At 37.9% G+C, this 17,526-nt stretch overlaps 1 protein-coding gene across 1 annotated transcript in view; it reads right to left on the bottom strand.

Annotated features, from left to right (window-relative positions):
* LOC140863136 (uncharacterized) overlaps positions 1–17,417 on the bottom strand; it is a 41,740-nt gene extending 24,323 nt beyond the window's left edge. Inside the window, exons 1-21 of the mRNA XM_073266320.1 lie at positions 17,193–17,417; positions 16,478–16,574; positions 15,720–15,808; positions 15,076–15,635; positions 14,754–14,961; positions 14,356–14,667; positions 13,964–14,117; positions 13,697–13,834; positions 13,500–13,581; positions 9,213–9,496; positions 9,015–9,128; positions 8,677–8,903; positions 5,973–6,221; positions 5,736–5,891; positions 5,292–5,429; positions 4,927–5,169; positions 3,902–4,029; positions 3,085–3,208; positions 754–915; positions 523–670; positions 267–367 (exon numbers count right to left, since the gene is read on the bottom strand). Coding sequence (XP_073122421.1) covers positions 267–367; positions 523–670; positions 754–915; positions 3,085–3,208; positions 3,902–4,029; positions 4,927–5,169; positions 5,292–5,429; positions 5,736–5,891; positions 5,973–6,221; positions 8,677–8,903; positions 9,015–9,128; positions 9,213–9,496; positions 13,500–13,581; positions 13,697–13,834; positions 13,964–14,117; positions 14,356–14,667; positions 14,754–14,961; positions 15,076–15,635; positions 15,720–15,808; positions 16,478–16,574; positions 17,193–17,345 — 3,867 coding nt within the window. The 5' untranslated portion in view covers positions 17,346–17,417. The remainder of the gene's footprint in view (positions 1–266; positions 368–522; positions 671–753; positions 916–3,084; positions 3,209–3,901; positions 4,030–4,926; positions 5,170–5,291; positions 5,430–5,735; positions 5,892–5,972; positions 6,222–8,676; positions 8,904–9,014; positions 9,129–9,212; positions 9,497–13,499; positions 13,582–13,696; positions 13,835–13,963; positions 14,118–14,355; positions 14,668–14,753; positions 14,962–15,075; positions 15,636–15,719; positions 15,809–16,477; positions 16,575–17,192) is intronic.
* Positions 17,418–17,526: the final 109 nt, after the last annotated feature.

The raw sequence follows: 17,526 nt of genomic DNA, 5'->3' as shown, positions 1-17,526 counted from the left end.
GGTTGTTAGATTGGAGTGATGTAAATCGATCAACTGAAAATTATCCAAATAAAACACCTGATCACAAAAAAAAAAAACAAATGAAATCAACCACAAGATGGGAACTTGACAAAGGATGTACTAAATCCCACAAGATGAAACATTGGAAAGGATGTGCTAGAGGCATAAATGTATTTCACATTTTCACTACTAACGACATGGTATATATGCTACGAAAGCATCATTACTACAATCAGTTCTTAATTGTTTGTGATTCTGTGACATACTTCAGTTAAATCAGGGTCTAGGCTTCTTGACAAAACTGATACTTCAATTCTTGCATCATAATTTTGGGATAATTCAGCTTCAAAGTCCTCATCAAAAGCCACTGATATAAAAGAAATCAAACAGACGTTAATAAAAAAAGAACATATGATACAGGTGGACGCTCAAGCAGCACAAAACTAATGAAACCATTTGGCAGCAATGAATGGTGTTCCAATCAGAGCACTAACAAAAATACCGAGTGAACATGAAACATACCAGAACCATACAATGTCAGCAACTTCAGCTCTTTCATATAGTATTTTAAGGTATGAGGATATGCCAACCAAAGGCCAGCTAATTGTAGTGCAGCAAGCCGAATAGTTCGAGGACTTTTTGCGCCTTCCTCAAGAATTTTCTCTACAAACTGCAGAAAACTTATTGCTGTTTCACATGAACTTGTCAAAGAAGCTATTCAGGTACAAGATGAATAGAAAGGAAACAACATACCCACTTTAATGGCCCAGGGGAACAGTCAAATTCATGCATTCCCTCATCACCGAACACTGAATAATGTAAGACAGAAGATAATAGGGCAGCAATAGGAGCTACTCTCCTTTTGTTGCAACTGACATGTAATATCCATGACGAACGGACCAAAAGCCACATCATCTAAGAGGAAAAAATGTATTCCCGGATGAATATCCTAGCAATATAACCCTACTGTACTATAAACTGAAATCGGTAGATAAAAACTTTAATCTTGATCATTTTCTGATTATATGATCCTGATTTCATATAGCAGCCAAACAGACACAACTGGTAGCACGTGCTTCCAGGTTGCTGGCCCAATATTTCTCTCAATTGCCATCATCCCCATCCGCTTCAACAAAGGATAAACATAACTTCTACATTCTGAAGGTTTTAGTGCCTTCTTTAGGAGTTCTAGACAAGATCTAAAATGAGGCCAAATGAAGCTGGATAATATAAAGGTTTTACTGTAATAATTTATAGAGTTTTTACTGTAATAACATATTTTTACATCTATCACACACAGTGTGTGCGCTTTTGTGCGTATTATGTGGAATATTGATGGATTTGACCAAAACAATTCCTCTATTATGAAAAACCATGCTTTTAAGCATAGCATAAGGAATAAATTTCATTTGTTTTCCCACTGATTTTTACAGTTTGTTTACATTTCATGGGAAAACACATGCCAAGAAACAAAACACAAAAAGGTAATGAGAAATAACGTTTACTACATATTTGGCATTCAACATTAATCATTTGCATGATTTCATGCACAAACATGCATGAGTTCATAATTCTCAAAATTTGAGTCTCAATTTGGGTTTATAATTCCCAAAATGTGTGCCTCCCTATCCATGGTGCTGATGCAAAGCATTCTACCACTTAGGTGGGTTGATTTATCATTTGGGAACAGGAATTTTGTGGGGCTGAGTGATAATTGTAAATGACGTAAAAATTGAACCAAGCACAGGATATTTTTGAATTAGTTAACAATCCTTGTTTATCGAACAATCCTTGGCATTGCAATATGATTTGCGTCACACCATTCATCATATTTCTTTGGATGAGAAATAGACCATACAAATTAATGGTTGATGTGGCATTGAATAAAGAAAATGATCTTATGTTGGATGATGACTCCCCGAGCTTCTGGGTTGGTAAGTATGCTTATGGTTTTAAATCTCAAGATTCGTGTTCTTCTAAAGAAGTAAGGGCAACTATAGCAAAGACAACCAAGAAAACACGCACTTCAACTACGAATTCTTTATATTAAATTAACCAAAAGGAGAGCAGGATGAGATCATTAATATTAATATTGCATAAATTTGCACTTTCGACGTGTTCTTGGAATTTGCACTTTCGACGTAACCTGAGGGACGACAAACTGGGCCAGCTAAGCAACTTGTTGGAAGTTTTGAGAGGGGTAAACTTAGTAGGGGGGGGGGGAGGACATTAGGAAATGGGTGTGGGATAACTCAGGTTTGTTTTCGGTTAAGTCATTTTTTGAGTCATTCTTTCCAGAGGATCAGTGTCCTAGGTTTTCTCTTTTCTATTCAAAAGAGGCTCCCGAATTTCTTCCTCAGCCTGAATTGGTGTGTGCTGTGTAAACAAGTGGGAGAGACCCAGGATCATATACTTATTCACTGTACGTTCTCTAGTTCCTTGTGGAACCTCGTTCTCAAGGAATTGGGGCTATCTTGGGTGATTCCGAAATCCACAAAAGATTTATATGCTGCAGATTTGGGAGCTCATCTTGGAAAGAAAGGGAGAGTTTTTTGGACAGTAGTGGTGCATTGTGTGTGTTGGTCTTTATGGCTGGAGAGAAACAGAAGAACATTTGAAGATATTGAAGAACCTGTGGAAGAACTTTGGGACAAGATAAAGCTTAGAGTATCCACTTGGGCACATAAGTGTTTAGTTTTTCAATCTCTGCCAACACTAGATTTGTATAGGGATTGGAGTTTAGCTCTGATTTAGAATGATAGCTTACTTTGTTGGTGTTGGGCACTAGCACGCTTTTGTGGACCACTGGTTTACTGTTTGTATTCAAACCATTTCACATTATTAATAATATTATAGTTTCTTATCAAAAAAAAAAAATATTGCATAAATTGATGATGAATAAACCTAAAACTTTGCAATACATTTTCACTCACTGCTTACATTTCAATCCAACCCTTAACCAAATCTCCACAGAAAACTGTACCAACCAGGGGAGGCATTTCTTAAGAACATGTTGACTAGAAGACTTGAACTAGGAGATCCTTGATAGGACATATGATAAATAAATGGAACAAGAAAGTACACCTGGACAGTAATGCCGTCATAAGAGGTGATCACGGGATTTATTCTTCTCAAAGTAAAGAGTTCCATGCATAATCTGACTGATCTCAGCATGGGTAGAACTGAAAATTCTCCAGCATTTTCAAGGCTGCAAACTCATTCATCAAAACAATAATGAGCAGATGAATTGAGGTCCAAAGACAGTAGGCACATAGCACAAAAACAAATATTGTTTGCCCTAAAAAAGCCATGAGCGCATATGGTTTTTTTCAAATCCCAGCTATGGGATGTAAATTAACTTTAATGAGTAGGATAATATGCACCAATAAAAGAGATGATTATGATCCATAATTCTTATGAGAACTTGTATTAAAACAAAAGATACACTCCATGTTTAAGTATAATTAAAAAAATTTGGAAATCGGGCATCCACTCTCCGAGCCAAATTTGTCTTCAACCTCAAACCAAAAATTTTATCAGTGTTGTAAATGGCGGTAGGCGGTGGCGGTTGGCTATTATGTTTTGAATAGAAAGTGTATAATGTCTTAATAATTAGGGTATTTTAAATTTTGTTGACTTTTGACTGCCTCACCTTGCCCACCTCACCCACCATGGCTAACCTTTTGTACGCCTACAAAACCGCCTAAGGGCTAAGCAAAGATGGCAGCCATTTAGAACACTGAATTTTATAGAGGACCCCCTAACATCCAAAAACAAGTTGGATATCCCCGCCTTTCATTTGCAAACGTCCAAGTTGTTCCGTAAAACAAAGTTGTTGAGCTACATAATTAGTTTGCAAGGGGACAATTAATCACAGTAAAATCAACAATTGATAGCTTACCTTCCAACAAGATCATCAAAAATCTGTCTGACCATTGAAGCTGAGAAGTAAAACTTGCACCTACTCATACAAACTCCATTACTAAGTGCAAACTTGGGCAGCGACAACAGAGATTCTAGACAGCTCCACTGAGTAAAAACCTTTACTTAGTACCCAGATATCAAAAGCATAGCATAGCATAGATTCTCAACAACTAAAAGGTCTACAGAAGGTAAAATATGTGGGAAATAAAGAGAGAGTCTACATATAATATTAAAAAAATTACGAGCATGACAAAACATAAACAGAAGGAACTTGATTTGTCGCCTCAAGGCCAAGATGACATGAAAGGCCAGAAGAAAGATGTCTATGCTAAAAAGAACACGCCTTCATGGCATTCATACACAAAAAAAAACATATCGTATGCCCTAGCAACTCATGCGCAAATGTTCAGATGATACTGATATTTTTAATAGATATAAGACTTTAAGTTCATAACTAACGCAAACAAAGGCATTTCTTTCCTATTTAATTGCAAAGTTCAACTCTAATATCACTCCTTGCCTGTAAGGGAGTGTTTGCAAAAGAGTATGCTTTTGTAGAAGTGATTAAATTTGTAGATTATAAAAACGTTAAGAAAATCAAAAGTTTGGTAGTGTTTGGGAACAAATGTGAAAATCTAAAAATCAAAATTGGATAGCGTTTGATAAATAAGTGATTAGAACGAGCAATGTAGTAAATCCTAAAAGGATGTTGATATTAAAGTGTCAAGAGTGCAGAAAAAGAGCAATGTAATAAATCCTGCAGGGAAAAATATTTGAATCCAAGAAATCCTGTTACCAAGTATTTAACATTTCAGAGTAGCAGTCCCCATGAATTAAAACAACAAATGCACATAATATCGATCGTTGAGCACTAATCTGTCATTGAATAGTTGCCTGTTGCCTCAAAAAATAGCACTGCCATTGACTACGAGTCATGCACAAATAACAATTAACAGACGTATCACCAAACGCCATAGGCCAAATACAGATTAGAGGAATCACCTTCCAATTCATCAAAATTGCACGACGTGTCCTTGCCAATTTTCCCCCGTCAATAACATTGTTGATGTTATGTATAAAAGTGCTGATAAATAAATCTAACAGAGCTTCATTATCTGCTTCTGATAGAGATGAGTTACTATTTCTCGAAAAAATATCCAATGACAAAGGAGAAAACATCGGCACTAAATTCTTTAAAGCATAGGAACATGCTTCATAGGCAGCTGTGCATATTTCGGCTTCGACCTGATTTAAAAAATGTGACCAAAAAAATACTAACAGCTTAACAATTTTAAAAAGTTTAAGATGAACTGGGATTTTAACATGAGCGCTCATCACTTATAACTAAAAACAAGAATCTAGCGTACCTCTGATGTACATGCTGGAGGTGTGATAATCTTCCAGCAAAATCTCCAGAGTAATGTACGAGCAGAATCAAGTGAAATATTTGTTCTAAACTGTGCACACAACCTCAAGACAGATGCCAGCGACTTTACAGATGTTATCTGCCAATCCATAATTAAATCAAACATGAAAATGGGAACGACTGAGAACTGGATGTCGTAGCTTCTACAATAATCTCGGAGAAATGCATAATAATAGTGGTGAGTGCACTCATGTAGTTATAAGAGTAGCTCAACAAGTAGCAGAACTCAAGATGGAAGCATCTAGAGCATTTAAATGAGGGGGATTGTATAATTTGTTGTATTGGCAGTATGATAGAAAATTGTCATCATAGTTGTAGAATACACATAATAGCAAAAAGAAAAAGTGAAACAGGTCGTGCGCAAAGATAATCTAAATGGACGCACAGCTTCCAAAACAGAAGTACATGAAGAACGTAACAACCGACGTTGACTTTGGCCCCCCAGCCTCCCTGTAACAGAGCCTGGAAGAGCCTTGTTCTCTGTCACCACAGGCGTCCAGAAAATGGAACATGATGATTTGGTGAATGCGACCAGTTCTTCCTGTCAAAATAATTCGCATGGTCAATATCACATTATTATTTGAAGATGATAAAGGCACAAAGTACAAGGAAAGATCCATACCAGAACCAACAACAATACCATGACGAACTTGTCAAAGAATTTCAGTTCATTCATAAAGTTAGGATTATCCAGCATCCCGGGAAAGCCAAGATCACGTGTCTTTCCATTCGAGACTTGAGAGCGAGCAGTTTTCACCAGTATTACTTGAAGTTCCTCAACCAAGCTTGAAACAAGGATGAGAAATTTCACCTCCACCCACTCTACATGGTTCTTATTCTTGAAAATATCACCACCATAATCTTGAATAAACTGCATCAAAACAACAACAAATATTTCCAGAAGGTATAAGAAAACCAGCATCCACAGCTAGCCAACAATAGTTTCAGATTCAATAAAATTGATTCCAGGAATCCAAATAATTAAACTATCATTCCAGAAGAAAGAAGAAAACCCACATCCACAGCTAATCTGCAAGAGTTTGAGGCTCAATAAAACTGATTCTGAAAATCGTTTTAAATGCTAAAGTGGGTAAAAGCACAATAAACTGCATTAATTGTTACTGAAAAGATTGCTGTACGATACAAGATCTATAGAGACCTATGTATAGAAGAAATTAAGGGAAGAAAGGAAATAGCTAATCCATTAAACTTGGGGATTATACAATTCTATTTACAAACAACACCGATTAAATATTACCCAGAGATCATGTATAATAATATGCGTACAATCCCCTTCAACATGGACTATACAGTTTGAACAATCCAAGTCTATCCACAAGCTTCTCAAACTTCGGGTTTATCAATCCCTTTTTTAACACGTCCACAACTGTGTTGAAGCAGGAACATGCATCAAGCAGATAATTCCTTTTTTCCAATGTTGAAGTGTCTCGACTTCAACATGTTTAGTCCTGTCATAACAGTTTTCTTTTATCATGGTAGAGTTTCAACCTTACTATCAATTCCATTACATTTGTTAGCCCTAGAAGCTAACAAACACTGTATGCCAACGTTTTGAGCTCTATCTGTGCACTACTATTTCTACAACTGTCTAGTTTTTTACTTATCCATGTAACAAGGTTTCTCCAAACAGACGAACGATGACCTGATGTTACAGGAACCCTCTTCATGGTTGTGTCATGTCATGCTTTTTTTAAACAAAGGGGTTGGCAGCCAGTGTTCTAAAAATCAGCCTAGGCGGCGCGACCGCACCGAAAAAGTGCTAGTCGGCCAGCCTAGGCGTCCTTGGCGCCTAGGCGGGCTCTAGGCAGCCTTAGGCGCCCTAGGCAGGAAAGAATTTTTTTTTCTGGGCTTTTAATTTAAAAGCCCAATAAAAAAATTAACCAAAAAATTTATTCACTCTTCCACGAAAACCCTTTCAAAGTTGTTTCCAAAGAGAAGAGTAAAAAATTATGGAAAATTATAAATAGAGAAAATTATGGAGAAAAAGAAGTAAAGTAAATTGTGGTATTTTATTAGTTATGTAATTTTGAAATCATTTTAAATTTGATGTTATTGTGTTGGAGTTATAATATGTGATTTATTAATACCGTGGAATCCGCCTAGTGGCGCCTAGTCCCCGCCTAGGTGGCCTAGGCGCTAGGCGATAGTCTGACGCTCGACTATCACCTATCGAATTTTAGAACTTTGTTGCTAGCATGTGACAATTCGCTGACTATCGCCCCCTATTCATGGGATTTTCATTTTCGGAGGAATTTGAGGGACCAGAAAATAGTTGAGTTGAGTGCGTTGTTAGGAGAATTAATTAGGGTTAGATTGATTGATGGGGTTGATGATGTTAGAGTGTGGGGTAGGGATTCTTCAAGTTCAAGTCTTTTCTAAGTCAAATCCTTTTTTGAGTCTTTCTTTCCAAACAGCGGCTCTCCTGTGTTTTCTTTTTTTAATGTAATTTGGAAAGTTCCGATTCCAACAAAGATTCAAGTCTTATCATGGTCAGCAATGTTGGGTAAATTGCCGACTTCGGATGTAGAGCGATGACCTTCGTGTGCTTTGAGCCCAAATTGGTGTGTGCTTTGTCGGAGAGAGGGAAACTCATGATCGCATGCTAATACATTGTCCTTTCACAAGCAGTTTGTGGGCTAAAGCTTTGATGGAGATGAGACTAGTTTGGGTAACACCAAGATCAACGCAGGATTTATTCTCCACATATCTTGGACATCTCGGCAAGAGGGGGAGAATTTTTTGGACGATGGTGGTTCATGGTATTTGTTGGTCGTTGTGGTTGGAGAGGAACCGAAGAATCTTCGAAAATATTGAAGAATCGGTAGAAGAGTGTTGGGAAAAAATCGAGATTAGGACTACTACTTGGAGTGGATCTCATAAAGAGTTTAAGAATGTTTCAACCTCTGATTTATTAAGAGATTGGGCTTTTGTTTACTGTTGATATGATTAGGGAGTCGGTCTTTTCTTTCGTCACTCGTGGGTCTCTTGTCCGCCTTTTGTATTTATATCTTCCACGTATATAATATATTATCGTTTCTTATAAAAAAAAATTAAAACAACAAGGGGTTGGCAGAAGATTCCGACATGAATACAAAATCAATGGATTGATCTTCCACTATAGTAGGTCCAAATATGTAAATTTGCATTATGTTGACTGAATAATGAAAGACAAAACACAAATTTTAACCCTTGCCTTTCTTTCCAGGAAAATGAGATCCATTTCACAAAAATACATAGATGATAGAAGAGTGCATTGTAGGACCAAACAAGACTTATTGTAGTAATTATAGGCTTATACATCAAACCTTGAGAATTGGGTCCAAGTGTTGATCTTCATCCACCACGAGGAAGAGAAATCGAGCCCAACGTTTTGCTTGAAATTCCCAAGCATTTAATTCTTCATCATCATATGTAACAAGAGAATCTAAAGGGAGCTTATGACTTGTAAAGTCTGGGGGAAATCCACCAACAGCTGTCATGAGCTGCAAATTAGGGCCACTAAGCCATTTTATAACATCATGTCTCAACAAACCTGAAAAAGAAAACAAGAGCAGGAGATACATAAGACCTACCAACACAATAACTATGACTGTTCAACGAGAGTAAATACAGGAAAAATGCAGAACCACCATTTAAATCATACCACCAACGTCAGTATATTCGCGAGGCAGACTTGCAATGAAGTGTAAAAGAATCTCAAGAGGAACATCAACTGCAGTCATCACTGAAGATGCAGAAGCCAGAATCCTTTCACAAACTAAAGCCATAACAAGGTCAGAATAGCAAGCTTTTCAAGATTCATCATTTTTTACTTGGGAAATTTTGAGTAGTAAATAGAGACCTTTAATGCGGTAATTAGGATTAAAATGTTGTTTACTACACTCAAGAATAAAACGCAAAACATCCAATAAGTCAGCACTATCATTTGGATATAAATTTCGTGCGGATTCAGCCAGGACCTCGTCAGAGGAGGCACCATTAGATCGTTCAAATTCATGATTATTCTGGCACATAATTCCACTGGAAGCTGAAGCAATGCACTCTGCAAGGCACATCAAGCCAGCTCGCCCAAATGACAGCGACTTTGGAGCAGATGCCAGGCGGACCAAGAACGAAATATGCTGCCTGTATTACACGATATTGTTTGCATCACACGTCTCAAGTCGTAAGTTTTTAGTGCATATAATGTAATAAGAACTACAGGGACCAAACAATATAATGCCGAAGGATTAGACCAGCCTAGAGAGAATATAACCAAATGGAACATTGTTTTTATTTTTATGCTTTTGATTACAAACTAAAAGTTGAAATACCACAATCAAATGAGTCACTCAGAAGAATAATTACCAAAGAGCATGATATATTGCAGTTTCCTAGAGAGAGGTCATTCAATATAATTATTTTATTTCTTGTTCCCTCTTTACAAACCAAGCGTATGTTAGTTAATACAGGGAGGTATTTGACAGTAGAGACGAGTAATTTTTACTCCGCAAATTGTTGAGTGCACTCCGTTTTGATTTCATTGTTGACAAGTCGATAAATTACTTTTAATAATTCCATAAGATGCTATATATTTCCAGAACACTATTTTTTTTTTATAGGAAACTATAATTTTACATATAAAATTAGATTAGAAGATTTACAAAAAGTGGACTAGTGGTCCACCGAGGCTAACTATTATCCAAAGCAAACAACCCCAGTTATCAAACTAAATCAAAGCCAATTTCCAATCCCTATACAAGTCTAAAATAGCAAAAGATTGAAATTTAGAACCCTTGTGGGCCCACATTGATATTGTCAATTTGATCTTGTCCCAAATTTCCTTCACTGATTCTTCACTATCTTCAAAAATTCTTCTGTTCCTCTCCAACCATAACGACCAACACACGCAATGAACCACTATTAACCAAAAAACTTTCCCTTTCTCTCCAAGCCGAACTCCTAAATCAGTTGCAAAAAGGTCTTTTGTTGAGTTCGGCATTACCCAAGATAATCCCAATTCCTTGAGAACAAGGTTCCATAAGGAGCCAGAGAACGGGCAATGAATAACCATGTGGTCCTGAGTCTCTCCCCCCTGTTTGCATAGCAAACACCAGTTCGGACTAAGGGAGATATTCGGGAGCCTCTTTTGAATCAAATTACAGGTAGGTAATCTTCCCAACGCAGCTGTCCATGAGAAAACCTGTACCTTTGTCGGAATAGGGGCTTTCCAGATAGGGTGAAAAAGAGAGAAGCTAGGGAATCGCTCCTCTGGAAAGAAGGACTCGTAGAAAGACTTTACTGAAAATACGCCTGAGCTGTCCCACACCCATTTCCTCACATCCTCCGCTCCCTCTATTAAGTTTACCCCCCTCAAAACTTCCAGCAGATTACCTAGCTGGGCCAACTCATCATCCCTCAAATCGCGTCTAAAATGCAAATTCCAAGATATAGAGTTAGAGGAAAAAGATGGATCTCGACAAAGGAAAAAAGAAATCTGTCTATTGTGCTCCCTAGAAATCTGAAAAAGGTTAGGAAAAAGATCCTTAAAACTAGAATTCCCCACCCAGCAATCTTCCCAAAATCTAAATCTATCCCCCCTAAAACCACAGCCTTCACAGAGTGACTGAAAGCCAGATACGTCCTCGATATGAATTTCCACGGACTTCTAAAAGTGTTGTGTCTAGCCAATCCCGCATCCCAACCGTTATCTTGAACTCCGTATTTACTCGCTATAATTTTCTTCCAAAAAGTGTCACCCTCCGTCGAGAATCGCCACCACCATTTACCTAGCAAAGCCTTGTTTCGAAGGCAAAGATTACCTATTCCCAAGCCTCCTCTATCTTTTGGTTTACAAACTTTATCCCATCCTACCAGATAACAATGGGTCTCCCCATCCGGTCCATCCCACAAAAAGTTCCGCATAAGTTTCTCCATATCCTCTGCAACGCCTCGTGGAATCCTAAACAGCGACATAAAATACAAGGGAAGGGCATTCATGACCGCCGAAATCAGCGTGAGTCTGCCGCCTCTCGAGAGGAAAGCTTTCTTCCAACTAGCTAACCTTTTAGACATCTTGAATATCACTGGTTCCCAAAATGAAACCCTTAATGGGTTCCCTCCCAATGGTACTCCAAGGTATTGAATGGGCCAAGATTCCACCCCACAACCAATCTCCCTAGCCAACCCTTCCTCCACTTCTTTCTCACAATTACAGCTCAACAGTGCACTTTTCTCCTTATTAATCTTTAATCCGGACATTTCACAGAAAATGAACAAGATATCCATCAGCATTCTCACATGATTCTCATTATGCGCAAAAAACAGAGCATCATCGGCAAATTGAATGTGAGAGACCTCAAATCTATCCCTCCCTATCTCCCAACCTCTAAAGATATCTAAAGACTTTGCCTTGTCAATCAATCTTCCCAAAACATCCGCCACCAAGTTAAACAGGAACGGAGATAAAGGGTCTCCCTGTCGTAACCCTTTCTCCCCCTTAAATTTACCGGTTGGTCTCCCATTAACAAAAACTGAATAACATACATTGCTGAGACATCCTTTAATCCATTTCCTCCATCTATTCCCAAACCCTTTCTTATGGAGAACAAAATCCAAGAATCGCCAATTAACGTTATCATAGGCTTTCTCAAAATCCGCCTTGAGTACCCAACCTCTCTTCTTCTTCAATTTGAATTCTTCCACCACTTCATTCGCTATCAAGCAACAATCCAAGATTTGACGACCTTCAATGAAAGCGCTCTGAGAATGTGCAATGGTGATCTCTAGCACCTTCTTGAGACGCGACGCTAGTACCTTAGCGATTATCTTGTAAAGACTAGTGACTAGGCTAATCGGTCTAAAATCCTTAATGTGCAGTGATTCTTTCTTTTTTGGTACCAAACAAATATAAGTCTCATTCGTTACTCCGTTCACAATACCTCCCTCATAGAATTCCTTAAACACCCTCATCAAATCTTCCTTGATCGTATGCCAACACTCCTTATACACTTCCATTGAGAAACCATCCGGTCCCGGGGCTTTCGATCCTTCACACTCAAACACTGCTATTTTAATTTCATCCTCGGAAAAAGGTAACTCGAGCTGCTCCATAGAATCTCTGTCAATTGCGCTCCATTCCACCCCCTCAACACCCCATCCCCCTCTCTCTGATTCGCTATAAAGTTTTGTGAAGAAGTCTATAATCGCCGAACTGATAATCTCTTTATTTGTGCTTACAGTTCCGTCTTCCAGTTCCAGACTCTCTATACATGTTCTGCTTCTCCTTTGACTTAGTAACGAATGGAAGAATTTTGAGTTGCAGTCCCCTTCCTTTAACCATTTCACCTTTGCCTTCTGAGCTTCCATTTGCAGTTTCCTACATACTAACTCTTCTAGCTCAGTTCTCAAAACTCTTCTGTCCTCCACCAAGGTATCTGATCCCGTTCCTTCCCACTCTAGAACGTCCAGCGCTTGAATCTTATTCTCCAGGTCATATCTCCTCCTATCCAAGTTCCCAAAACTCTGTACATTCCATCTCTTAACCTCCATAACACTATTCAATCTTCAACAATTTAAATTTCGATCGTGGAAAACAAAAAAAAAACATTCTCATTGCATTTAACCATCCTGCAACATCTGTCATGATCCCATAATTCTTTTTGGTTATTTTCTGTTTTTGTCACATAAAAATAAACCTTCTTTATATGATAAACTTTCTTTGCCTCTCTCTAGTAATTCTTGTGTGTTTCTCAGCAAGGGAAAATTTTCAATCTCATAGTAAAATCAGAGTCAACTCCAGAAAAGAAAAAGAACCGCATTTCTAAGAAGAAATAAGGACTCCTCATCGCACAGCAACAAGAGTAAATAGTCCTTTTTTTAGTTCCAAGAGTGAACAATTTGATAAATGATATTATCCCACAGAACCACATGGTGGATCCATAGATTCCTTTAATTAGTAAAAGGTCCTCCATCAAAACAATTATATCTGCATTACTAGTGTTGATGCACATATTGTCACCTAAAATTTTTTCTAAAAGTATATCTCAGCTGGACCATATCAACACGAGCACAATGTTAAAAGTCTAACACGTGAGTAACCATGCCTTAAGTTGAAGAAACAAAGAACTGTCATGTATTTACAGCGAACCTCTCATCCAAGACGCTGGCATATTCAAATATAAATTTAGCTGCGGCTTTAATAGCCCAAGAGGAGTAAACTTCTTTTGAACCTGTTTCAAAAAAACAATGTATGCATATTGACTGTGTAACACCACTCATAGACCAAAAAAAGAAAACTTAAGCTTGGTGAATTTAATGAGTAAGCAAATGCCGAAACCAACAGACCAAAATCTTTGTGCTGCACAGGATCATTTAATGCCTGTATAAGTGGACCAAGTATAAAGTCAGTGGGCACAAATTTTGGTGAAGACCCATAATTTTTCCAGTCAATGTCCAAAAATGACTCCATGATAAGGCATCTCACTGCAGTAGACAATTAAGGATTAATTTCAACCAGAAGATAAAAGGCAATGCATGCCGACATACATAAGTGAGATAATGTATCATAGAATTTCACAAATAAAATAATGAGTAATGACAAGGGATCTCTACCTTGAGGGTTATCATGGCAAAAGCCACGCTCCCACAAAATTGCTAGCCATTCAAAAATTTGCTCTGTGGATGCCATCTGGTTACAATAAAGTTTTCCATTTTCAGAGTTTGTTGAATCATCGTTGGAGAACAAGGACCGAAGCCACAGCATAATCTGCAAGAACGAAAAGAAGTTGTAATACAAAACAAGTTTGATCGTCCTGCTTCAAGGAAGAGAATGTCATGAGGCAAAGAATGTCTTGGGAAAAAATGACATTGGCTGAGTAATTTCTCACTCAAACCCAAGGTAGTTTTTTCATAAGAGTTCCAATGGAAGTACAATTACGATTCCATATCCTGCAGTTCAGGATGCATGTTTATAAAGTGCCGTAAGTACAATAATGCCACCATACCTGGTGATTCCATGCTGCTTCAACCAAATGGATACCATATTCTTCGAGCATTTCGTACTGAAATACAAATGCCTCCCACCTTTGCCAACCAGTTAAATTGGAGCCATTATCATGGCATACCCTCCCAACACCCAATGACTTGGCTTCGTTGTCAGCCCACCGCCCTCTTTTGCTAATGAAGCGAGAATTAGAACTTTTCTCATCTGATAGTTTAGTTGGAATGCCAGTGGATAATTCCATTTTCTTGCTCAAGTTTAACATCCTTTTCAATATATGCAATGACTGCTTCCTCACAAAACCATCTTTGTCAAGCTTAAGAATCAAAGTGGGCATACACGGTTAACACAAAAGAATATATTTTAAAGGTAAGATTTAAAGTGACAATGGGGCACGCTTACCAAGCCTCTCTTTATTTCATCCCAGAGTGCCTTGTCAGCTCTTAAATCAAATATCGCCTCTTCCCCCACATTTACATCTTCAAGGTCATCATTTGGCAGCGAAAAGGATAAACACAAAGAAAGTATATCATATGCATCTCTTCTCTCCAAAGAACCCGAAGAAAATAATAACTTGCAACACTTCCAGAGTTTCGTTATAAAATGTTTCCTGCATTGAAAATACGAATTGTCTAAAAGAGAAAGACTAAGCTCTACGGAAAGCACATACAATATAATATATGAAGCTGACATTTTATGTTTTGCCAATACATGTGGAATATACCTGGTTAAAACATGATTCTTCCCGCAAACTGAGACTTCGAACGTACGCTCGCAAGCTAGTGCTTTAAATAAAAGTGGAAGTAGAAACCTGACTGCAGAGCTTCGATGCTCGATACTTTTAGAAAGCATGTGCATAGCCAAATTAGAAAGATCCCAAAGCATATTTCCCGCAAAAAGTTTCGCATGGGGCCCATTTGCTACAGTTGAGCTGAAAAAACCTCCTCTCTCATGTTTGTTTGGAAGAGCAGCATCCAATGTCAAGGTTAAAATATTGTAAGAAATAGATAGTGGAATATCATAAGATCGAGATACCACAAAATCATTGTGACTATCCTTCTCAGCCAATCTGTCATGAAAATTTTCAAAACATGTTCGGCTAGTTTCCTCATCACAAGAAACCTTACAATTTGAATTTATACTCCATTTATGAATTGCAAGTTCTTCACTTTCAAGCATTCCCATCGACAGGCTGATTGATCTTAACAGGGGTAGCACCATTGTTGCTTCAAGAACCTCCCAGCTGTTTGTTTTGGCTACAAGATCAAGAAACAAACTTGCAACCTACCCAACAAACATTGTTTTAAGGATGAAAATGCTAGCAATCAAAACATGACGGCACAACACCAAGGAAGAAAAATGTTTTACCTCATTAAAGAGCTCAATGTCATCTGCATGTACCAACTCCAACAAAGGAATCAAGATTTTCCAGATGAACATTTGCATACGATCGGCATCTGCAGGAGTATCAGAGTTAGGAATTTGAATGTAAAATAAGAGTAGGAGGCATCTTCCTACAAGTTTAAAAACATTTAAGTGAAAGCGAGCCTGCATTCCCACGATAAATTGCAGACTTAAAAAGTAATATAAGTTGACATTCAAAACTAATGTCAGATCTCTTAAAGGGCAATATTTTGGAACGAGTGTAAAGCATTCAGATTAAATCATCTATCCTCAATTCACAAACTACCTGAAGTAACGTTTTCTTCCTAAAAATAATAATATAATATATATTATGGTGAGTGGGAAGTTTCATGTCTTCTCCATATCCCCAGGAAGGGGCAAAGCTGTGAGCCCTCCAACAGAAAGAATATTTTTTTTGGAAGCAACACCATACTTCAGCAATTAATGTGAAGGTGTTGCAAATTGGGTTGACATAATTTGAAGGTCGCCTTAACAAGTTTAGCCATCTTGCTTGCACGTTTCCTAGCTAGATACAGGAGCATATACTAGAACATTCTATGGTGGATGGTTTGGATTACAAGTAACCTCAAGTCAAGTAGAAGTTCTTTCCAACATTCCAGATTAAGTTAAGACAAGCTTTAAAAGGAAATGTCCCAAATGAGTAACAGTAGTGACTTCTGTCGAAGATGTAATCTATTTTGCATATAACAGAACGAACCCACCTAATGTCTTTAGAAGGTGACATAGGGCAGCCACATAGGATCCAGTAAAGTTACGCCACTCGATGTCGATCACCTCACTTCTTATAGCAGAATATCCCTGCATAACAATACATCAGTATACATGTAAAATGGTTAAGTAAGTTATAATTCCAAAAGTTAAGCAAAACTCAATCTAGTTGGTTTTCACCAAAGAGCACTTTATTCAACCTCATTCAGCACTTTATTCAGGACACAACAGATTACTCAATTGCATTTATAACTCGGGTTATGCCGTCTCCACTGATACTGGCAGTTTGCCATTTGAGCAATGAACAGCGCCTGACAGCATCAAGTCTCCAGGTAAAATAAATTTTTAAAAAAAATATATATCTGGTTATTCAATGATATTGTTTTTATTATATCCTCCTTAGACTTTCTCCTTTCACGCTTCAGTAAATACATCTTTCCTGATTTCCAGAACTAATGATCAGAGAAAGCATGCTCTCACTCCTTGACAAAAAAAGCATATTATATCTTTAATTTTGTTCAGAAACCACACGTGATAGTCCCTCAAAATGCATAACGCCACATAACTCCTGGGTCCACCTACTGATTCCTCCCCTAACTTCTACTTCCATTGCAATTGCTAACAATTTAATCCAAAAAAGGATTTACGGAAAACGCAGAACGAAATGAATAAAATTTACTGAGTGGAAGAAAGTGTCAATAGCTGAACCTGGACGAGCTGGGGAAACTCGTCGAGAAGAGCAGAGAAGATTGAAGATGGAGAATCGGCTGTGGAAGCCAGGATACAGTCGAGCATCGGCGGAATCGCTGCCGGAGGAACACGGCGGAAACTGCTCCGAAGTGAAGTGAGGAGAGGCTCCATGACTTCGAGCCAGATACAGACGAAACCCAAAGTGAAGTTTGGAGGCTTAAACCCTTGGAGGGGAAAGAGCGGTTTTAGGTCGTTGGACAACCAAAATTATATTATTTATATACTATTTTTTTTTCGTTTTTCTGATTTATTTATATATATTATATTATATATTTAAGTAAATAGCCTCATA

This window comes from Henckelia pumila, chromosome 4 (assembly GCF_033568475.1).
Source record: "Henckelia pumila isolate YLH828 chromosome 4, ASM3356847v2, whole genome shotgun sequence".
Lineage (NCBI taxonomy): Eukaryota > Viridiplantae > Streptophyta > Magnoliopsida > Lamiales > Gesneriaceae > Henckelia > Henckelia pumila.
The sequence above is the reverse complement of the archived record's forward strand: the minus strand, read 5'-3'. Positions and strand labels throughout refer to the sequence as shown.